The sequence below is a fragment of the Pseudorasbora parva genome, chromosome 9, assembly GCF_024679245.1.
Source record: "Pseudorasbora parva isolate DD20220531a chromosome 9, ASM2467924v1, whole genome shotgun sequence".
Lineage (NCBI taxonomy): Eukaryota > Metazoa > Chordata > Actinopteri > Cypriniformes > Gobionidae > Pseudorasbora > Pseudorasbora parva.
The window spans coordinates 26,423,867-26,447,647 of record NC_090180.1 but is presented as its reverse complement, the minus strand read 5'-3'; the positions used below and the strand labels follow the sequence as shown (position 1 = coordinate 26,447,647).

General features: G+C 36.9%; 1 protein-coding gene and 1 long non-coding RNA gene across 2 annotated transcripts; one reads left to right on the top strand and one right to left on the bottom strand.

Moving 5' to 3' along the window:
- The first annotated feature begins 2,502 nt into the window (after positions 1-2,502).
- Positions 2,503-5,537, top strand: LOC137089628 (uncharacterized). Its single transcript, XR_010907740.1, has 3 exons — positions 2,503-2,730; positions 4,925-5,036; positions 5,414-5,537. It is a non-coding gene; the product is annotated as an uncharacterized lncRNA (long non-coding RNA).
- A 2,918-nt stretch (positions 5,538-8,455) lies between these two features.
- On the bottom strand, positions 8,456-12,092 carry LOC137089840 (uncharacterized). The gene is made up of 3 exons (XM_067453411.1): positions 11,011-12,092; positions 10,723-10,893; positions 8,456-9,066 (listed from the first exon to the last, which is right to left on the bottom strand). The coding sequence occupies exons 2-3, from the start codon at positions 10,808-10,810 to the stop codon at positions 8,456-8,458; spliced, it is 699 nt and encodes a 232-aa protein (XP_067309512.1). The 5' UTR covers positions 10,811-10,893; positions 11,011-12,092.
- Positions 12,093-23,781: the final 11,689 nt, after the last annotated feature.

The following is a 23,781-nucleotide window of genomic DNA, read 5'->3' as shown; positions in this document are numbered from 1 at the left end:
TTTCATATTAAAGAAATCTAGTGTTTGATCATCATATCTAAATATTTATTAGAATGCAAAGACTGCAATATATTTTTGAGCAACTAGATTAAATGCATATTTATTAAAGAGCCATAAGGCACCTACTGGGTAATGACATTACAAATAAACATTAATATTTTTTAGTCACAAAATGACTGTAATTTGCCTCTTTGAATTGAAATTCTCTATTTTAACATTAATTACTACACTAATTGTAAAATAAATTTAAGAAGAAATATCTACAAATATTAGAAGAAAAATATTTTAAGTGGTCATTTATTGACAATAATTATTGCACAAATAGTATTTAGTACCAAACGATCTCCTCAAAATATTAAATAAATATAATTTAACTAAAATATAGAACTTTTATTTAATTGAAAAATAGGTGTATGGTCACATTTGACCATCAATGAGTATGAGTGCGACCAATTAGTAAGGAATACCTGAGGGCTAAATACAAGAATAAAATTAATGTTAGCAATGTTGCATCTCTATCACTCTCCGTAATGAAACGAACCTGTAAATATGGCTGACTTAATAATCAATACACACTAACACTATACTGTACTGTTTACCAAAACTTGCAGCAAACATCTGTATAGTGAAACTGTTGTGTATCCGTTTAAGCCATTCAAATGCATTGACACAGCGCTAGAAGTATTGAGCGCTTATGGGCCACGTGACCAGCGCAGGGAGACGAGAGCATGCATGCAACTCCGCTTTTCAACGCCTCTGGCTTTAACATTATGCCACATTAGCGCCAAAACGCTATTTATTGTTTGAATTTCACATTAAAACACATTGAAAAAAATTTAAGCTTTGTTTTGTTTAATATCAAAAGCAGGTTTGGCAATTTGGCGTGAGATTGAGTTGGGCGGTGAGAGCGTGACACAGAGCCTGAAAGCGTGAGTGTCACGCCAGATGCGTGAGAGTTGGCAACCCTGTGAGTATCGCTTTCGGATAAAAGTGGTTCGAAACCTCGCGGCTCTTGTGGGGTTTGCAGTAGGCATTTGGTGTTGAGGTGTTGGTTGTATGTAGTAGCGATATCATTTATATATCATATCTTGTATTATATATTATATTACATTATACTTAGTTTAGTAGATTATTAGAGTAAATTAGCCATATATATATATATATATATATATATATATATATATATATATATATATATATATATATATATATATATATATTGTGACGCTGAGCACTTTCCCAGAGAAGCAAACAGGAGGCTAGAATCCGGTATTCAGACACCCAATGGGCTGTAGTTTTATTTCCTGAATGTATACAACCTAAAACACGGGTATAAGGAGGTGTCTTAACTTTCCCAACATAACAAAACGCCAGAGGGATCAAAACTAGCCTAACTCAACGCCACTCAACTAACTTCCTCCCGCGTCCCGCCCCTTATACTATTTTCCTCCCAGACACCTCCCCCCAACAGCAGGTGAATCCAGTAACATAATCATAAGGGAGAATAATCAGTGTCAGCGCCACAATATATATATATATATATATATATATATATATATATATATATATATATATATATATATATATATATATATATATATATATATATATATATATATATATATATATATATATAGCCTATATTATTAGTGTTATTATTATATATATTATTGCTATTATTATTAATAATAATATTAATATAAGACTAGACTGTATTAGGGAAAGCTTTTCCCATCCCTGTTGCAGTTTGCTGTTTCAGAATTCCAGTCCCATAAGCACTGCACTACACTCCCAATCAGCGCAACACTCACAATAATTTATTTACAATCATTCTGGGCATTCACTGTCACTAACCTAAAGATCTACTGAATAGTTCAACAAAAAGTTGTGTGTTTGTGTGAGTTGTGTGTACATAAGTTAATACAGGCAGAGTAAAATACTTTATTAATACACAGGCAATAGAAAAAGGGTGTGCCCACACTATGACAGTTTAGTTGTTCAGGATGAATAGATTTGTGTGCGATGCATTGCTTTGCACAGCAGGTGTCACTAGGGAGCACATTGTTTCATGAGGCTTCAGGTAAATTAACCTTTTGGTGAAGCAATGGGCTGGAAAGCCTCAGTGGTTGAGGAAGCCTCATTTGGCCATCACTTCCAATCGGTCCATAATAGGCTTGTTTGAGATGAGCAAAATCTGCGCAGAACCGATCACAGTTGATTAGCGCGAGTGGTGTCAGAAATGTGTCCGAGGGAGGTCCGTCCATAGAGGGTCCGCCTTGCTCTGATGTCCCCTGCGTCCCAATTTGCATACTATCCATACTAAATAGTATTCAAAAATAGAATTAGTATGTCCCAAATCGTAGTATGTTGAAAAGAGTAGTCCAAAGATACCCGGATGGTTTACTATTTCCGGTCCGAATTCGAAGTTGGATCGATGAGCACTCTAACCCATAGAAATAATATACGTAGACGCCTCATAGACAGACGCTGCCTATAGGCCCTTTTCACGTGACGTCAAGCAACTTCCGTTCTAACTCAGCGCCGGGTATAGTTACTTCCGCCGGCCGGCATAGTTGAACGCGATGGAGTTTACACAGTCCCTTCTACATCTGCCAGACATACGTTTAGATGATGTACAGCGACTTTCAGACAAATTTTCGCTTACAACACGGTCTAAACTTGATAAAGGATACAAATTCTACATTGAACAGTACCTGTTTGATTATAAAGGTAAGAATATTTGTTTTGTCCAGCCCAGCTTATGTTAGCGGAGGAGTTAGAATAAGAATAACGTAACGTAGTTGTTAGCTTTCTATTCTCCAAATAGAAAGTCCTTATATTCTTAATTAATTTATTGTAATACAAAACACAAAATTCTTGTTGCAATTGTGTTTCCATATTACTGATGTTAGCTATAGATTGTGTGTCGTTAGATAAAAGTCGGGAACATATTCGTTGTTAATGTTGTGCAATTTCACCAAAACATTGCTTTGGAATAGTTTCGAATGTAGTTGTTGATGAGGTGACAGTGAGAGGGCGTTGTCACAGGTCCATGAGGAAAAATGAGGAAGCTCATCACCTTCAGGTTTTTCTGATTTGTTGTGTTCTGCTGCGGTTGCAGAGACTTTGTAGTATCCCACAAAGTTCCATTGTGGTTCAGGATGTTTCTCAGTCTGATGTCAATTATTTTGTGGCAAAAAAAAATTCAAACGACACCTTTACATATATTTATAGACAGAAGAGGGTTGTTTGTGAACAATAAAGACTGAGAAATATTCTGTGTGTTAAAGCTACACTGTGTAACTTTTTTAGTTTATTCTTAGCTAAAATCACTTAGTTCTTTCAAAAATATATGTGCTCATTAATGTATATTTACTTCTTTCAAGTAATAATGCATTCTCGTAATTTTATAATATACCATTGAAAATACATAAGTGTTGAGGGTTCGGATGGCGGTCGCCATGTTGCTCCTCCATCTTGAAAGTACATTTGCCAAAGAGGGACATAACGCGAAAAGCGAAGCTTGAATTTACGGGTTTTACTCGATGGCACTGTGTCGAATGTGAAGAGGAGGATTGCTTGAGGCTGATATGATGATGGAGGATCATCACTCTTAAGCCCATTTCACACTGCACGTCAGACCCGCAATATTCCCGGAACATTGCCGGGTCGCCTGTGTAAACGCAACCACGTCCCGGAATTGATTACCGAACTCGACTCGGGTCGGGGACCTAGTAACATTGCGGAATATGTATCAAGAGTCGCCAAGGAAGCGGAAAAGAGAATTAAGACGGCAACGCGACAGGCAAATCAACAAGACAAAAGTAAATATTGGAGTGGCCTTTTCAAGATGGAAAGAGCTCATGAGGAGCAACGATTTTAAAAAGAACGCCGACATTGCCTGCTTTCTTCTCGACAGGTAATATTAATTCAGCCTATTTGTGTATATTGGAAGTTTTATTGTTGCTTGGCTAATTATATCATGGTGTGCTGTGCATAACACTAGAACGACGTCTAGGATAGTTTTCCTCGCGTCAATGATGAAAAAGTATTGTTTACCTTATAACATAAATCCGTGTTCTATGACGGATAACATGAGATTAATATTTTAATTGCATTATAATTTGTTTGCCTTACGCTAGTGGTGTTGTACAATGTACAGAATAATGATAGCACTGATAAAAGTTACTTTACTAAGAGCTTGCATTCGTCTGGGAACCTGATAGCTGATGTTAGCAATGAACTGGTTTCAGTTCTATTATTCATTTTACATAGATTAATTTGATCATAGATCATTTGGTAAATTAAATAACTGCAAATTATAATAGTTTTCAAAAATTACCTCATCACTTGAGTTGACGCAACACTCACCGAAGAGGTCGAACTGAAAGCCATGACTAAATCGGCCACCGTAGGAGTTGAAACGAAATCGAAATTGAGAGGAGCAGAAACTATTATTTACTGGATGGTCATATACCTTCTCACCACTAGATGGGAGAAAATATCACACAGTGTAGCTTTAAGTAAAAAAGTTGATGTTTAAAACTAATACAATTAATGCAGTTCTCAAGTTTGTTCCATTACTCCAATGAAATGTAAAAATGTTGTGCAGCAAAAATGTAATCATACTTTTTTTATCAGGTTACATTTCATGCTAAAGAGGTTCCTGTGGTACTGAAATGCATGTCATGTACCTGCACTGCTGGGAAAGCACTGTGCAATCATATTGTGGCATTACTGTTTCAAAGCGCTCATTACAGTACCATGGGCTTCAAGACAGTGCCATTGCCACATGTCATGCACCAGCTCGCTGCAGACCTGGCACCGGCCTAGGACACAGGTAAGACATTAATATTAATTACATTTACTGATTTTGGCTTGCAATGACTTTGTGTCAATTAATAGTTTATCATCATTGTTACAGGGAATTGCACCCGAAGCAACAAATGACATGGTAGTGCGTAAACCAGTACAAAAGAAGACCAAGCATCGTGCCCATACTGGTGTGAAATGTACACTGTACAAAGCATATGGCGGTAAGACTGAAAATTTTTATTTTATTACAGAACAATTAGTATTTTTCACTTTTCAGGATGCACCTGAGCTGAGTATCATGGCAAAGGCTTTGAAACTTATGTACATGTGAGTTTTTTTATTAATAAATTTGCAAAGATTTCAAACAAACTTCTTTGACGTTGTCATTTTTTGTAAAATTTTGAGGAAAATAATATTAATTTTATCCATTTTGGAATAAGGCTGTAACCACAAAATGTGGAAAAAATTAAGCACTGTGAATACTTTCTGGATGCACTGTATTTACAGAGGTAATGTGTCGGTATCTGCTAAAATATGAAAGGTTGGGTGAAATGGTAATAATAAGTAAATTAAACAACACATCTCACCTTTATGTCAGGGCCTCTTCCAGATCCTCACATCATGGCCAGTGGTGAGAAACTACAAGACATTCGCCCACAACCAGGCATTTGCAAATTGCTGCATGGGTTTGAGGGCCTTAATTTTGTGGACTCTAAATTTGGGCCTGTGCCATTTGGGTCTGTGCTCTGTTACCAGTGCCCTCCTGAGATCAGTAGAGACATTATTAAACACCATGGTGCCCCTGAATTTCCTCAGTTGCCTGTTGATGGGTACAATTTTAAATTTCAAATACATTTTGAGCACAGCTACAAGCAACAGTGCCACTTAGAGAGCCTCAATGTGTCAAGGGAGATCTCTGCTGCTATAAAGGCAGAAACACGACTGCAGTCAGAATGCCAGCTATGGAACCAGGTACGCAAACCCCGACTTACAGCCAGCAGATTCGGATAAATATGCCATGTCCGTGGCGAGTCTACTGCCAAAGCCTTAGCTGCTCGCATTCTGAAAGGAACTCCCCAGACAGCTGCTATGAAAAGAGGGCTGGACCTGGAACCTGACATCCTTAGACAATATGCTGATTTTTGTGACGTCTCTGTGACAGTCATCCACCCTGATGCACCTCACCTTGCAGCCAGCCCTGATGCTAAAGTCTACAACCCAAGAGAAACACCCCCATTTGGGTTGGCAGAGGTTAAGAGTTGCGCTGGTGATGATGTCTCTCAAGTTAAACACCTGATCACAGTTCGAGGCCAGGCCTGCCTTAAGAAAAACCACAAATACTACTATCAGGTTCAAGGCCAGCTGGCCTTAAGTGGCCTTCAGTGGTGTGATTTTATTACAGATACCCACACTGACTTCACAGTTGAAAGAATCTTTAGGGATGAGGAGATCATCAACTCAATGCGACAAAAGCTGGATTATTTTTATCATAACATCTACATAGATATATTATTACATTGAGAGAACTTTAAAATGTAAATAGTTTTATTTTTTTATATACGTAACAAACTGATTTCAACCTTGTTTGTAGGTTATGCTATGAGTTGCTATGGAAGTAATTTGTTTTAATTATTTTCACTGCAGTTACACGTTACATGGATACATAAAAAGGCAAGTTTAAAAAATATTCTGTTTTTTTATGTAAAAGGAGTAAATGCATTTTACTCAGGAAAAACTTTTTACAGAATGATTCACAACATTGTTCATTAATAACCATGAAAATAAACTTACCCCTAAATGCTTAAAAAGTTTACTATAAGTTTACTATTTACAATATATATGGCACTTGTATTTACAATCTATCTGCCGGTAGACGGTGTCAACAGGAAACACTTCAGACTGGTTTGTCCCCTTTGATAACAAGAGGTCCCTGATAGTTTGACATTAGGCAACATATGGCCCACAGCTGATTGACTGAACCTACCATAGAAAGAGGAACAAGTCCATCCCAAATATGATACTCCTTCACCCTGCGTATGGCCCTCTCAACTAAAATTCTCAGACGGGCAATAGCCTGTGTCTTCTGAGTATCCTCCAAGCTGAGCTGAGCGGATCTCTTTAGCGGAGGGATGATGAGTGTTGCCCCCACCTCTGACAGCATCTTCTCAATCTGGAACCCCTTGTCAGCCATTGTCAACCATCTCCTGGTTGAAGTAACTGCAAGATCTGCGATTGCCGGGTTATTTCTAAATCTGAGCTGGAGCCGGTGTACAATTTTGATATAAATGTGACAACCCCACATGGGGCAATGCCAATTAATCCTTTAAAGGGTCATGAAACCCCAAAACACTTTTTTTGAGATGTAAACAGATATGTATAGGCTGCACATCATTGAAAACACTAAGGGTACTCATTAATGGTATGCATATGTGAAAATAGTTATTTTTGCATTTTTCAGAGCGATTTCTGTCTTCCGGTTTGAAAAGTTTAGTCGGAGCAACGTCACAAATGCTGACGTCGGCACGGCCTTTTCGGCCCAAGTATGGGCAGCTGGGCACATGCTGACGTCGACCGCTCTGAGCAATTCTCGATATATATTCATGACATAAAGCTCATTCAGTCCAATCACTGCGCTGTAGTATGCATACAAGATAATTTAGTTAATATGCATGAGACAGTCACTTCTGTCAGGCTCGTCTTCCATCATTATTGTAGAGATATGGTGGGGAAGTTTTGGAAGCAGCGTGCGGAAAAGTCACGGAGGAAAGCTAGGCGTTGTGCTGTTACGAAATAACGTAAAGGGCGCCGAGCGAGCTGTAACCGGCGCCGTCTGTGGAAGCCTTTGCTACAAAGGCTCGGTAAAGTAAAATTCACCTGAGGAATCGCACGCCGAACCTGCAAGCGTTGACTATCTATGTAATCTGTAATCTGTAGGCCAATGAACAAAAGCCACGTCCTCTCCGTTTTATTTGTCGTCACAGCCATGCACTAAACCGCATGTGTTCGGGCTCTTAGTGAAACAGTGTGATGCATATTTGGACAAATATAGATTTAGCTGCCGAGTGATAGACAGCGCGGATCGTCACGGCAACCCAGCGCGCGTCGCTCTGTGCTTCAGATGCGCGGTCGAGACTATGAAGCCTCAAACCTCTTCGCTTTTACCCCGATCTAGAATTACACATCTCTTATCACATCGCATGTTGGGTGGTTCACGTTCTCTTATCACGTCGGCGCGTTGTTCATCTTGCCAAACAGCGTGCATATTTGGACAAATATAGTTTTATCACGTTTGCAAAATATTTCGTCATGCAGAATAACATTTATTTTCATTTCTCACTGAATTATGCTGGTTTGAACTTTGAAGAGCTGAATGATTTGCGATCTCTGCTGCACGCCACTCATAGCTCTCTCATTCGCTGTACTCATCCCTCATTTAATCTCTCTGTGGTAAACAATGCCAACGTGAACCAAGAACATGTCTCAGAACCGCTCAGCACCTACTGACAGACACTCCCCTATTTATGCAAACATTCCCTCTTTCCACACAATACCATCCCACCTTTTCACAGTCGACCACTCCCCTTTTAACAAGCTTTTTCAAATCGAAGGTGTGAAAAAACACCGCTGCAGCAGGGGGGTTTCATGACCCTTTAAAGGTGGTGTGGTTTTTATAGTTAGAAAAACTTTCCGACTGTAGTAAGAGAGAAGATGCTGTTTCACAACGGATCTCGGTGCAGTCTACTATCACTCTAACCTGAGGGCAGTAGAGCTTGAACTTGTCAGGCATTGTGGCCTGCACTTGCTCTCTTGTCATCCACAATGGTAGTGAGCCAAGAACTTGGTAAAGGTAGCTAGTCCATGTTAAAATGATTCGACTAACTGTAGACAAGCTAACCTCAAAGATGGATGCCAAGGTTTTCTCCTGAAGCCCAGCTGCAACACGACAGAGAAACATGAACAGTTCATCAATGAGCTGAAGTTTTCGTTGAGGGCTTGGTGTCTCTTGTGCTGTTCGCTGTGCCTTGGACCAGTACAAAAGCCTTGAAGCAGAGGGGTAAACGGACTCCCAAAACACAGTGAAAACCTCCTTTGAGCTGAACCTCGTGTGGTAACGGAAGTCCTCATCTGTGACACAGAACTTGAAAATCAGCGGCTTCGGCTGCTTAACTGTCAGCCGCTGGATTTCAAGTTCTAGTGACAAAACCTGAAGCTCCAACTCTTGAATCCTCCTTGCAGCACTATCCAGTTTACCTTAAAAGGTAGAAAAAGCATACACCAGGGTTCCCACACCTTAGTTATCTTTAAATTCAAGGACCTTTCCAGGTCCAATACCCTCAAACTCAAGGACTTAATGTGGGGAAACATTTCAAGTGAGAGCAAGGTTACATCGTGTTACCTTGTGAGATACATTGTTAGTTTTCATGTGTCAAACACAACTATGCCAAAAAACTTTTTTTTTTGTTGCATTTATTTATGCTTTTAAGTTTTTCTTGCCTCATGCGTTTACTTTATATTAAAAGGAAATGCAATCCAACATTATATTAAATAAAATATTTAGGGCAACAGATTATCACAAATGTTTGATGTTTATTGAACACAATATACAGTCATTGACTGAACATATTTGGGTTCGGTGTAAGCACTAAAAACGTTGTATTACAACATTGTGCAGAGCAAATTCATTATAAACATTCCAATATGGAACATTAACATAAGGTCATGAAAACCTATAGTTATAAAAGTAATTTACTGCCACATAAAAAAAAATAAAGTAAAATAATGCCAAATTAGTTTGAAACAAAAAGAGCTTGTTAAATTGCACTACACTCTAAAACCGCCAATTAATAAAATATTGGAAGTGCAAAAAAATATATGTTGAACTAATTTTCTTGTGCTTCGTTAAGAAGACATATTATATTAAGTCTGCAGAAATATATTTGAAAAACTTTAAATTAATTGATATTTTCAAATCTAGTTAACATTTAGAATTGCAAATGTTGACTGGACTAAAAAACGCAAATCCAGTCAATATTTTATAAAAGTAGGCTAAGGCAAACACAATATTTTACACACAATATTTTACTATGGTAAATAGATTTGTTTGTGCTGTTAAAATGGGCTATTAGAAACATTTGATAATAGCCTATATCAGAACAACATTTGTGAAATTAGATGTATTTTCATTGTTTTGTTTATGATGGTATCTGCATTATGATGAGAAGATGGATCCTACAACAATTCTATATTCATATGACATATGACATATTTAATATAAGTATATAATTCATGAACATGTGTAGTTAATTGTTGCATTTAATCTGCCTAATTTTAATGAATTGCAGACAAATGTGTCGAACATATTAGGCTTGTGTGTGGATAGTTAATGTTAGAAGTGAAGTAAGAAGTAAGTTAGAAGTATGTCAAAGGGAAATAGTGATTATTTAAGTGATGTCTAGGCCTACGTCAAGTTCACTCGTCACCGAATAAATGCTCATATAAAACTAACGTCAATCCTTTTAGTTAAAAACTTACAGAGTTGAACATATTCAATGTTTTTGTATTTATGTGCGTTTTATTAGTTATGTCCCATGTCAATGAGAGCGAACCTTATTTACGTTATTATAGGTTGTATTTTTACACAAAATGAATATTTTGAAAGTGAAATCTGAGAGGTGAATATTACGGGTGTAACGGTACAGAAAGCTGACGTTTGGTACGTACCTCAGTACAGCTGTTTTTTTTTTGTGTGTTTTTTCTTTTTTATTAAACAGTGGTTTCATTAATTCAGATAATGCTGTAAACTGTAAAAGGAGCTCTTACTTGCACATTAGCCTAAATTCAGAAGTTTTAGCATTATTTTACTTCCAAAGAAAAACCTGCTACTCTCTTTTTTTTTGTAATACTAACCAGGAGAAGGATGGTAGTCATAGTCATGATCTTTTGCCACTGCACCTGCAGGCAGTGCCTCCTCTGTGATGTTTCCTGGGACAGGCATCTCCTGAGATTCATCAGGGACAGCACCCCTAAAATGCTTCCTTGCTCTCTGGTAAACCGACTGCCGAGCATGTGAGCCTCTTTCTGGAGATGTGAAATAAAATGATACTTATGATCATCGAATAAACTGTAAAGCATAGTAATATACAGTGATGTATTGATCAACTTAATGTATTACTAGGGCTTAATATACTATCCTACCTTTACCCCAGTCATTCCAGGGGAATCTTGACGGCACTGCTCCTTTTGTTATTCTTTTTCTTCCACTGGCTGATGTGCATATATCCTCTGGGGCAAAGTGCTGGCTACACACATAGGTACTCCCACGAAGTATTTTAAAGCTCGGTCCCTCATCTCGTTTGATTGCCCTAACCCAATGGGCACGTATTTCTGCGTCCACTGGAAAATCGTGGAAGGAAACTTAAATATGGAAATTTCTGTTTGTTGTTTGAACAACAAGGAACACTACAATAGCATCTACAAGAAGACTGTGCCATGCTTATTGGGTGGGAAACTGTTGAAAGATGAACACAGGAATAAAGGAATAATGAATCACATCAGAATATGAAAATGGTTTGACAGTTAGATTTGATTAGGAGGGAGTTATTCTAAACAACCGTGCCTACCAGCTCAGAATTATTATTTTTGTAAAGGCCTAAAGTAAACGTTATAATTCCAGGTCATTCCAGCATCTTACATTACCCTGTCAGGCTTGCAACTGGGACTGGGGAGCTAAAATCCTTTAAAAAGAACTGTTTTGCACAGCTTCTTGTATGCTTGCACTCTGTAACTCCAGGGTAGTTAATTTTGTGATGTGTTGCAGCCTTACTTTGTGAAATAGGCCTACAGACACCACATATGACACAAGCATGAAATGATAATGATGTATAAATTGTAAAATAACCTAAATTATTGTTCAATCTTACTTGTGAAATGTAATCCCATGCGATCTGGTAGAAATATTGCGTTATTGCAACCGTAAGCTGCATAAAATACTGGCATAATTGCTCGCTCTCCATTGACTCTGAATGCTAGCGTTGAGTGGAGAGACCCAACCAATATGGCGGCGACGCTGGATCACGCTCCAGCACATCATGGGGCGTCTACGTATATGATGTCTATGGCGCCGCCCCCCGCTCCATATTTTTTTTTCTCTCCCCAGGATGGTAGGGGAAGGTACCCCCTTTTTCGTCTATGATTGGCTATAACGGCTCCTCCGATTGGTTATACATCTCACGTTCATGCAGGCTGTAAGCTAGTTCATAGCCTACACACACCCACGTTTGTTTTTGTGACATATGGGAACTTTCCTAGGGCGTAGTGGCGGCTGGTGATTTTTTTTTTTTTTTTTTTGTTGAGGGGGGTGTAATAATTATAAGTATATATAAGTATAATTACTTATAAATTATTTTACTTATTTATAAATCAAATAAGTAAAATAAATACAAAGCAGTACCAAGAAGCATGTTGACTAAATTCAAGCATTAAAGAGAAAACAGTGTCTGCACTTTTTATCTTTTTACATATTTATTTCCCATATATAATTGAACAAGGAAAGGAAAAAACAAAAGTAGCAACAACAGATTGGCATGTTGACTACTTGAACATAAATTTAGCTCTCCTTTCTTTCTGGCCAGCAAATTTCTCAATTACTCTCTGATTAAAGTCAGTCATCTCAGTGACAAGTCTCTTTTCCATAGACAGCAATGCATTTCGACAGCAAGGTCGAAAAGCACCTCTCACTCACTTTGAAATAAGAGACAGGGAAAGCAAAAAAGGGCATTGCTACCGTCACATCCAGTCAGCCACCTCCTTTTCTCATAACAAGCGCGGGTGAAGCTCTGAGTGTAGCTTCGTCCTCTGTCACTGGACTGCTGCTGAATTTGTAAATCGGGCTGGTCCGGTCCGAGATTCTTAATTCTTATTTTTTCTTCCAGCGAACGCCTTGTGAAAGGATTTTTTGTAAATCAATCACAGAATTTAGTTTGACTGCTGCCATCTCTACGAATGTTTAGGCGTGGTTGGAGTGACGTTGTCACCAACGCTCTCTCGCAGTAGTGGCCAAGAGCATAACATTGAATGACAGTTGACAAGAACCAATCAGATTGGATCAAAAAACATGTATGCAATTCTGATTTGCCAGGGACGCAGTGACCTGCGCCCGGAGGAGAATCTTTAAGAAACCAATTAGAGACCAGCTTCAGGTCACATGCTGCCCGACGATTTATGGACTCAGATAGACATCCATTTGTCCGGCGTCCCTCGCCCATGAAACCGCATGAAACATTAACAAGTTTGATTGTTCATTTGAATTTCTTTCTTTCTTTCTTTCTTTCTTTCTTTCTTTCTTTCTTTCTTTCTTTCTTTCTTTCTTTCTTTCTCTCTCTCTCTCTCTCTCTCTCTCTCTCTCTCTCTCTCTCTCTCTCTCTCTCTCTCTCTCTCTCTCTCTCTCTCGCGCATGCGTGAGCTGACTTAGGCTGTAAGTGCGGAGAGCGCGTGGTGAGTGCTGAGTGTTGTTTGAGTGCGAGTGATTTCTTTTCGTGGCTGCTGTGCCAACTAATATTTCACCCTCGTTTATTCTTTCTCTTTATTCTCTCCCTTTTCTCTCTTTGTTTTTTGCGGTTTAGTTGCTAATAATAGTTTTCTGGTGCGTTGATCCGGGCCGAGTGCTACCTTTAGGGAAGCATGGCGGTCCCGGAGTCGCGAGTCTTGTTTACACTCACGCGGCGCCACGCAGTGAAAGTGGCGGCTGCAGTGAGTGTAGAGGACTGTTGTTTGACTATAGGAGAAGTTGTGGGCCATGAGTGCATTCTGTCAGCCTCAAAAATGAATAACGCTAATGTTATATTTTTAAACAATGTAGACAAAGCAAATGAACTAGTTGAGAGTGGGATCTTTATTGATGGTTTGTTTACACCTGTTCTTCCGTTGTCAATGCCATCTAAAAAAGTGACATTACAATACAGAACGATGGCATTGACAAAGAGACAGAACGCACTCTGTTTAGAGTACCGCTAAAACGGAGGAAAAGTGAGAATACTTGTGAGTCGGGACCTGTAAAGAAAACAAATGTAAATGTAGCTGATAGTGAGCACCAGGGTGAAACCCAGAGTGATTGTGAATCTGATTCTAGCCTTCCTTTTTCTCAGAGTGAATGTGTGAGTCGAAATTATGAAATGGAAGATATAAGACTCTTTCTTAAAGCAACAAAAAATAGAAGAGGAGTACGAGTGAATGAATATTTTCCTGACCTTAAGCAGTTCATTGAAAAAACAAGGTGTCTGATGGCTGAAGGATGTTTTACTAATAAGGAAATTTACAGGTTAAAAAAAATATTGAGAAAACTCAATACTGAAATTAGTAATGATGGTGATGAAAAAAGCTAATTTAATGATAATCAGTGGTTTGTTTTTACTGTTTTGTTTTTTATTCATTATGGGTGAAGTTAGTGTTGCTTCAGTGAATGTAAATGGAGCAAGAGATGTGAAAAAAGAGTAGCATTATATGCAATGTCTAAAGAGAAAAAACTAGATATTATTTTACTTCAAGAAACTCACAGTGATTTAAAGAACGCTGCAGATTGGGAAAGGGAATGGGATGGCATCTCTATTTTAAGTCATAACACTGCTGTTAGTGGCGGAGTCGCCATTTTATTTTCTAAAAACTTTAAATCAATTTCTTATGATGTTGAAGAGATTATAAAGGGTAGATTTTAAGGTTCGAGCTTTATTTGAAAATCATGTTTTTGTTTTTATTTGAGTTTATGTCCCTACCTCAGGAGTCGAAAGAATGCTGTTTTTAAATACCCTCAATTCAACCCTGCAAAATTGTAATAGTGAAGAGTTTTTGTTTCTGGGAGGCGATTTTAACTGTACCCAACAAAATCTTGATAGAAATCACACGGAGATCCATGAGCCATCCCGTAAGAGACTCATTCAAGTCATTAAAACACATGAATTGTGTGATATTGTCACAGGCAAGAAGGATCCAAAAGCAAAGGTGATAATGCAATGTCTTTAATGTCCAAAAAACAGTCTATAGACAGAACGCTTAGAAATGGAACTCAAAAAGGTGCTCTCAGGAAGACAGCTCCTCCGTGGATCCTCTGCCACAAGTGCTAATAACAAACAGAAAAATACTCTCAGTGAGAGGGACCCCAGAAGACGGCAGCTGAGCGGATAATTCCACAGGTGAGGCTAGCCAGGGCGAACGCTGCTTCACAAGACAAGACACAGTAAAGATGTACAGTTGACAAAAAGAGAGCGTTACTCACATAACTTGAACAATACTCCGACACAGAACAGAGAGAACGAACACCAGAAGTAGACTGAGTAATTAGACAAGAATATCACAGTATAGCTGTGTCCCAAAGTGAAGGGTGCGCACTTCGAAGGCCATGCACTTCGAAGGCCAGACCAGGCCACGCCTTCAAAGTGCACGAAGTGCACGAAGCGGCACGAAGGGCGAACCAAGGGACAGGGTTGCCAGGTCTGAATAATAAAACCCCTCCAATTGTTATTCAAAAGTATCGGAATCACAGCCAGAATGGGCCAAAATATCCCAAAATGCGGGGCGCGGGCAGTAGAAATATTGCTTAAGTAAAGACAACTTAACCTGTGGACTATAGGCTACAAACACCCCAAAGCAACAGTAGCCTAAATGCAGCCCCATTCCAGACTTGGCAACAATGAACCAAAGCGCCGTTAATGGACTAGCAGGTTCTGACAACTGACAGCGGACATTCGTGAGGAGATTTTAAAAAGAGAAATGGAGCATATACACTGTAAAACCTAACAGTGAAATTCACTAAATGAAATAAGTTCATTTTACTTAATGTTACCAAAAAAGTTAATTCAACTTAACAAATATGTGTGATGTTAACTCAAAAATGTATTATTGTAAGCAAACCTCAATCTAAATAAGTTACTAAAACTTTTTAACTCTAATGGTTTAAGTTACAGATATTTATTTAATCTAGTATTTTACATCTATGGCCAATTAAATAACTAAAAGCTGATAAAATAAATAAATAAACAATAGTATATACATTAATCTACCTCATATTAAGCCTACAGTCTTACATTAAGCTCTTTTAAAGTCATTACATTTAGTCATGTCAAAGTATCATCCCAGTGAGTTTCCGAGGTAACAAAAACCGCGCCATTTTCCCTCCTTCAGTCCAGTCACAGCAGGACGGCTCGCGCTACAGTCAAGAAAAACAAAAGGTAAGCGTTTCAAACTTATTTATTCATATTTCGCTCATGTTTGAACGTTTTCAGTGTTATTTTCGTACCTCTTTTATGTTTATCCGAAGATTAACCAGCTCAGTAATGTTGTGTGTAAAGTTAGCCAGCAAACAATCTAACATTAGGAGCAAATGCGCTATTGCACCAGTGTTATCAACGGTAATGTACACGTTTGGAGTTAATTATGCTGTTTTACACTGCAGTTTGTCAGCGGGGAATTAAAAAATATATGTTTGTGCTTTCTCACAGTCGGACAGATAAACGCTGGCTTTAGAGACAGCTGGCCATCTTTCCACGTCTCTCGTGCCCATGGGCGTAGATTACGTGGGGGACGCGGGGGACGTGTCCCCCTCACTTTTAATAAAATGTATTTTCGTCCCCCGCACTTTTACTGGGTCTCACCGATCCTAGTCGATCCGCTCCGAGCGGGATTCGAACTGGCGTTACCCTGTGCGGGGGCGGACAAGTTAACAGGGACGCTAACGACAGCCTTCTCTAAACTCGGTTGATAGCGCGCTTTTTGAGGTCAGGGGCAAGTGTATTTACATAGAAACCAATGTGAATACATCAAGATTTAAATTCAGAGACAAAAAATTATCTATGCATGACCTGTAATTTTTTCCGAATCTTAATATGAGGAGGGCGCTCTCACAGAAAGTCCAAAAGTGGATTCGTAATACCCTGTCAAGCTGGAGCTGCAGCTGAAGGAAAACTATCGTTATGAGTGATGAAACGTGACGACGACAATCAGACGATTGCGACAATATATGCTTTATGTGTGTTTTTCAAGTCATCTCAATGTAGGCTATTTATTGACAATAAAGTATCATATGAATAATGCAGCTTTTTTAATGTTTAGTATTCTGCTCACCACGGCTGCATTTATGTAATCAAAAATAGTAAAAACAGTAATATTTTGAAACAAAACTAATTAAATTACAAATTAAAACCGCTTTTTTTCCTATGTGAATATATAGTAATTTATTCCTGTGATCAAAGCTGAATTTATCATCATTACTCCAGTCTTCAGTGCCACATGATCCTTCACTAATCATTCTCAGAAGAGGATTTCATAATCAAGAAACATTTATGATTATTATCTGTGTTGAAAACTAAAATGACCAAAATGTTGTGGAAACCATGATAGCCTACATGTTATTTTTGATTCTTTAATGAACAGAAAGTTCAATGGACAGCATTTATTTGCATTTATTAAATAAATTATCTAATTTGTAATATTAAAAATATCACTTGTGATCAATTTAATGCATGTCTGATCAATAAAAGTATTAATTTCTCTCTTTTTTAATTTTACCACAAATGTTTAGAAAATTAAGCATCATCATGAGCAGCACAACTGATAATAATCCTAAATGTGTGTTGATGATCAGATCCTCATATGGGAATGATTAGTGAAGGATCACTGAAGACTGGAGTAATGATGATAAATTCAGCTTTGATCACAGGAATAAATTACATTTTACTATATATTCACATAGAGAACAGATGAGTTACATCAGAATATATATTTTTTTACATTGCATAAAATCTACGGAGTCTTAATGCAGAAGTGTTTATAGTATATAAACCAATCATAAAATTGGCAATAAAAAAATAGGAGAATAGGAGGATAATATTATAGATATTAATTATTGGTTATTGTTCAGCAGTGTATTTGAAATCTTGCCCAATTAAAAGCAAGAGATGGGATAAATTATATTGGTCCAAAAAAAAAAAAATGGTATTACGACATTTCTGTCCCCCTCACTTCTGAAAAGATGGCTACGCCCCTGCTCGTGCCACAGTGACGGTAACTATGTTAAAGCAAAAGGTAACGTTAATGCAAACTCACGCATTCCTTATATTACAACCGTTTTAAATGTATTGTTAATCGAATTCGAGTTTCCTCTATCATATGTGATGCTAGTTAATTTGACTAAAGCAGCTGAAGCTCTGGGGTGAACAAAGTGACTTGAGGAGCATTTTAGATCCTGTTTTGCTAACGTTAGATAAAATTTTAAACTGTTATTTGTTTCTCATGACGTTTTCTCATTTGAAACTCACACTAACACATTGTTGCCATGCTTTAAAATCTTTTCAGAGCAAAGACGAAGGTGCAATGGCAGCAACGTGGCTACAATTCTATGAGTAAGTAAGTTAGAATTAACATTGAACAAATCAATGGAATTTTGTAACGTTACTGTGCAAAATGCAAATGATAACGTTATGAACAGTTACATAATGTTCATACAAATATAAGTTTGTTCTTCAATTTTAATTTTTGCTATTTTTGCAAACGTAATTATGACCATAAATGTCTTTTAGCACAACTTGTAAGTCTTCTGAAGCAATATGATTTTTTAAAAAGGCTTAAAATCCAGTCTGTCTATCATTCAAAGTCATGTTGTATTGCTTCAGGAGAATACTGGTCAAGTCTTGAAAGTTGTTGTTATAGTCGGCTTTCCTAATATAAACAGAAACATTTCGTGTGTTATATTTTCACTGGCAGTTATCCTGAAGTTGCCTTGGGTTTGTAAAGGTGTAAGGTAATTGGCAATGCTAGATTTGCAGTGGTTGAAAGAAGTCTTGTCATGAATCATTAAAAAAACTACGATCCTGGCAGGTCTGTTACTATTTAAAAGGAAGAGTCAGGAGATGTTTTCAAGACACAAGGTAGGACACATGTCAAAACTACATTACATTTATTTAGCAACATGTTAACCTTTCAGCTGCCACCAGCATAAATGCATGGTGTGGTTACAGTGACTGATAGTTGATCATTCAAGTTGTCGTAAATGTATAGTCCACTTGCCAATACAAATTCAGTCATGATTCATAAATTACCAACCCTCATATTGTTCCAAACACATAAGAATTTTATTAATCTGTCCATTGAAAATCTAGTCTTCAAAACGTTTAATTTAGGCTTTCATTAGCATATACATTGAGCACAGCAAAAGCTTATTTGACACATAATAAACCAATCTCAGCTCAAGCTTAAAGGAATCGTTCACCCTGATTTACTCCCCCTCAAGTCCTCCTTGGTGTAAATGACATTCTTCTTTCAGACGAATACAATCAGAGTTATATTAATACGTGTCCTGGCTCGTCCAAGCTTTATAATGGCAGTGAATGGCAGCCCAAAATTTGTAGCCCAAAAAAGTGCATCCATCCATTTTAAAAGTGCTTCACACGGCTCCGGGGGAATAATAAAGGCCTTCTGAATTAAATCGATGGGTTTGTGTAAGAAAAATATCCTCTCGTGATTCAAAACGCTTGTGCAACGCCCGACATCATCGTCACATCATTTATGTTTTTTACGCTGCGTCCGCCGTCAACGCCGTGGCTGTTATGCTTTTTTACGCTATATCCGACGTCATCGTTGCGCCGGAAACTAGTTATTTTCTTATTTTATAACGAGTTAAATATGGATATTTTTCTTATATAAACCCATCGATTCACTTCGGAAGTACTTTATTAACCCTCCAGAGTCATGTGGATTACTTTTATAATGAATAGATGCACTTTTTTGGCTTCAAATTTTGGACAGCCATTTACTGCCATTATAATGCTTGGATTAACCAGGACATTTATTAATACCGCTCTGATTATATCAATCTGAAAGAAGAACGTAATTTACACCAAGGATGTCTTGCCATTATCCATTTAAAATTTGTTAATCAAATCTGTCTTGTTTCACTTTGTCTACACCGGATGTGAGCAGCGCGACAGGACAAAAGAGCCCCTTATAGTCCGTTATGTTGTCTACACTGGATGCGGCGTGATGTGAGCGACAAATCTTTGACAGTAAACTGTTGCCTCTTTCTATACTGACATCAGGGTGTCCGCGGGGTTTTAAAAAGTATTAAAAGGTGATAAATCCAAATGGTCAAATTTAAGGCCATTAAAAGTGTTAAATGTGGTCTCAGAGGTATTATTTTTTTCCAAATTGGGTATTATTTTTTTCAGACTATCCTATTCTGATTGAAACTCTATCTGCGTTCGCGTTAGTTCGTTTAGATATGGGCTTTAGCATATCTGGACACATCATCAAAGATCTTTCGTCTCCGTCTCGGCGTGTGTTTGATGCTGACGTCATATTCAGCGGTCGTTCGGCATCATCTCCGAACACTGCGCTCAACAGAAGGGGCTGGCTTACGGTTTATTTTAGACTTGCTTCAAGGCATATCTTCAACGACTGTCCTCATAAGAGCAATATTAAATGATTTATATAAAGTCTAAAATGAACAAAAGAGTTGTGAGAGAATGAGGCGCGAGCCATAGACGGTAGACATAAACAGTGAGATCCGCGCGTCTGTCTGCTCTTAAAGGGACAGCAGCCAATAAAGCTTCCTGTCAGTAAAGTTAAAGAACAAAGGGAACAGAGAAAATGACTCGCTGATCTTGACTAAATAACTTTTGTAGCTTTAATAAGGATTAACTATTTAATTTATAGTTTATGCAGTGCAGACTGCATATAACTTTGCTAACTGTATTACATTTCTGTATATTTCCTAACTGTTCAGACAGGAAGGGCAGGAGTAAACATGACATTTATTATGGGTTTATGTTAGCATTGTTTTAAGTTTACTTAAATTAAAATTGTTATATTTTTGAAGCCTAATACTAAATGTAAAAATAAAATAAAAAAATCAGTAGCTGTATTAATATCAGTAATACTGGCCTTCATTCATAAAAAGATGCCATTTAATAAAGTATTTAAAATATACTGTCTTTATGTTGTTTCTACTTTAATTTGATTAACTGTGAAATTATTATATTAAAAACTATATTAAAAACGTACAAAAACATTTTTTTTTATTGCGCTTAGTCACAAAAAATGTGTGATTAATCTAGTTAAAGTTTTTAATCGATTGACTAGTTTTTAGTATTTTGTTAAATTCAACAGCTTATCACAGTTACAGAAATGTAATATTTGGCTCAGGTTTTGTTGTTTAAATAATTTAATTACTGAATTACCAATTATTAATTGAAATCTAATGTGTATGCAGTAATTCTTCTCCTTAACCAACCTTTGTGAATGTTGAGATGTATTTTACTGTGTCTGAATGATAACTGATCACAGATTTCCTCCTGGTGTCGATTCTAAATCTATTATATTTTGTATGTTATATATGTCAAAATCTGTGTAAATAAATAATCGAAAGGTCGCTGATTAACACTTGCAATTCAGTGTCGTGATGGTTTTTAAAAATATTCTGAAGGTAGTAAAAAAGGTATTAAAAAGTAGTAAATTTAACTTAAGGATTGCTGTATATACCCTGGACATGAAAAACAAATGTTTTGCAATGTGTGCATTATCGCTTGAATTCAATTCAATTCAATTCGTCATTCAATTCAAGGTCTAGAACATTCGGCTGATACACCCCTGAAAATGTTTTTCCCCCAATTAAACCTTGCTGACAAACAACTTAACATCTTTACAAAATTGAACTACAGGGTTTTAAATAAGCACACGCCCAATTAAATCAACAATAATCCGTTCCTTATAACGTTTTTTTTATTTATGAAAATTGAAATATGGTGTCTGCCCTGACAAGGGTTATTTTTATATGTGGTGACATGTACAAACTTTTTTTCCAATGCATATAGAAAAAGGAGCTTGACCAGGTGCAGAAGCCAACAGTCACCATCCTTACTGTCGAGGAGGAAGAGGGAACGTTACCTTTAAACCCACTGGATGCTTTGATTGTCTTTAAAGATGAGGTGGTGATGTCTGCCAAGTCTTCGGTCAGTGCAATACACTTAGAGTACATTAAAGATCATACAGTGCTTTTGCTTTTTGAGGAAACGTACCTTTTTACATAATTTTTTTTTATTTTATATGTTTTGTTATTTAAATGTTATGACTTTTTTAAACATGTTTGTGCTGTTTTATTTGTTGAAAAAGTCTAATATTTTTTGTCTAGTTATATTTGTGAACATATGGCATACTGTATTTATGATGTAAATGTTATATTTCAATAAATTACTTAAAAATACCCTCCTGTTCTGTCTTCATTTTGTACCAATGTTAGCTTGTGCTTAGTCTTATGTAACTTAATCACTTTGAGTTTGATGAACTTAAATCATTTGCCGCAATCTGTTTCCTAAAACCATTTAAGTAACCATGTAGTTGTTAAGACTTAGTTAGATTTGTTACCTGAATTCAAACTGAATTAATAAAATTAACTTAAAATCTTTAAGTTCAGTTTACTCTTAATAATTGATCAACACAACACTAAAATATAAGTTTTAACACTTAAACAACACTAAAATATGAGTTAATTTAACTCAATGTATATGAGTTTTCAGTACTCATACTTAATGGTTTTAAAACTTAATTGGTTTGAAGCAATCGGTTTCCTCAAATGGTTTGAGTTACCGTAACTTGTTGGGTTTTACAGTGTACTACTTATATATATATAGCCCATCGTCGCAGGCTTTGAAGTATATATATATATATATATATATATATATATATATATATATATATATATATATATATATATATATATATATATATATATATATATATATACTTTTTTTGAGCTTTCTATTGGGTTTTGACATGCTTCAAAGCCTGCGACGATAAGGGCTGGACCATAAGCATGTAAATCTGTAGCCGGTTAAATATTGTCAAATTGCAAATATTCTTTAACAGTTTATTTCTTATGTTAAATGTAACTGTTACAGTATATTTTAAACATTTAGCCTATATACGTCCAAGTTTTTTTTTTTTTTTTTTAAGTAGGCCTACTTATTTTTATTCAACTCATCATCTCTGCATTTTTTTACGGCATGCCATGCAGCCGTCGACCGATTCAGTCCCGCAAAGCTGCGGACAGTGGAAAAATGCACTCATCCCAGAAGATGATGTCCCGCTCAGGCCTTACCAGAGTCTCTATTGTGCATTATTCCCCATCCCGGTCCAGCTCCAGCTTCTCCCGCTCAGCGCAATGAAAGTGTTGAAAAGTGTTTTCTTCTGGTTTGGCTGATAATAAAAATTTGTTGTTTCTAATGTTAAACTTAAGTTATTTTATTGGTCTATAAATAGGCTATAGTTGTAAAAAGCCTACGTAGGCTAATAGGCAATTTATTTTCATTTACACATTTTAAATTACATGACAAGAAAATATATGTATAGCCTAAACATAAATGTGTTTAATGTAGCTACAAATTATAACGTGCATTACAAAAATAAACAATAGCTAGGCTATAGAAAAAACACTTCTCTTTCATTTAGCCTACGTTTGAAGTTAACGAAAATGAACAATAGACAGCAGTTCGTTTAATTTACAAATAACTTGCATAAAAAATAATAAGCTAGCCATTTAAATTGTTCTGTGTCGGCCACGCATTCAGTCTTTGGAGGATCGATGTTTCGTTGACCGTCGTCAGTGAACATTCATTCATATAAAAAAAACAACAACTTTATTTTAGCATCTAAGTCAGCAGTTTTCGTTTTATTTGTATTTTTTCTTATATCTCTGAGTGACAGATGTCACATTTGATTTAGCCTATTTTTCTGTGATATTTGTTTTAGTTACGGTGTTGACATAGGCTACAATAGGCTGTAAGAAAAATAAATGATTGCACGGACAATTCCTATCCAGTGTCTCTCTTTCTGTAAGGGAAATTTAAAAGATAGATTCTGGAAACAAAATCTAAATTTAGCTGGATCAGTCGGGTCGGGAATAAAATAATTTATAGCGGGTGAGCACGG

Bases quoted from the DNA above. Each gene is read 5' to 3' on its own strand.
- LOC137089840 (XM_067453411.1), bottom strand. From the start codon at position 10,810: ATGCCTGTCCCAGGAAACATCACAGAGGAGGCACTGCCTGCAGGTGCA. The intron at 9,067-10,722 runs GTTAGTATTACA...CTACCTTTTAAG, and splicing joins TGACTACCATCCTTCTCCTG to GTAAACTGGATAGTGCTGCA.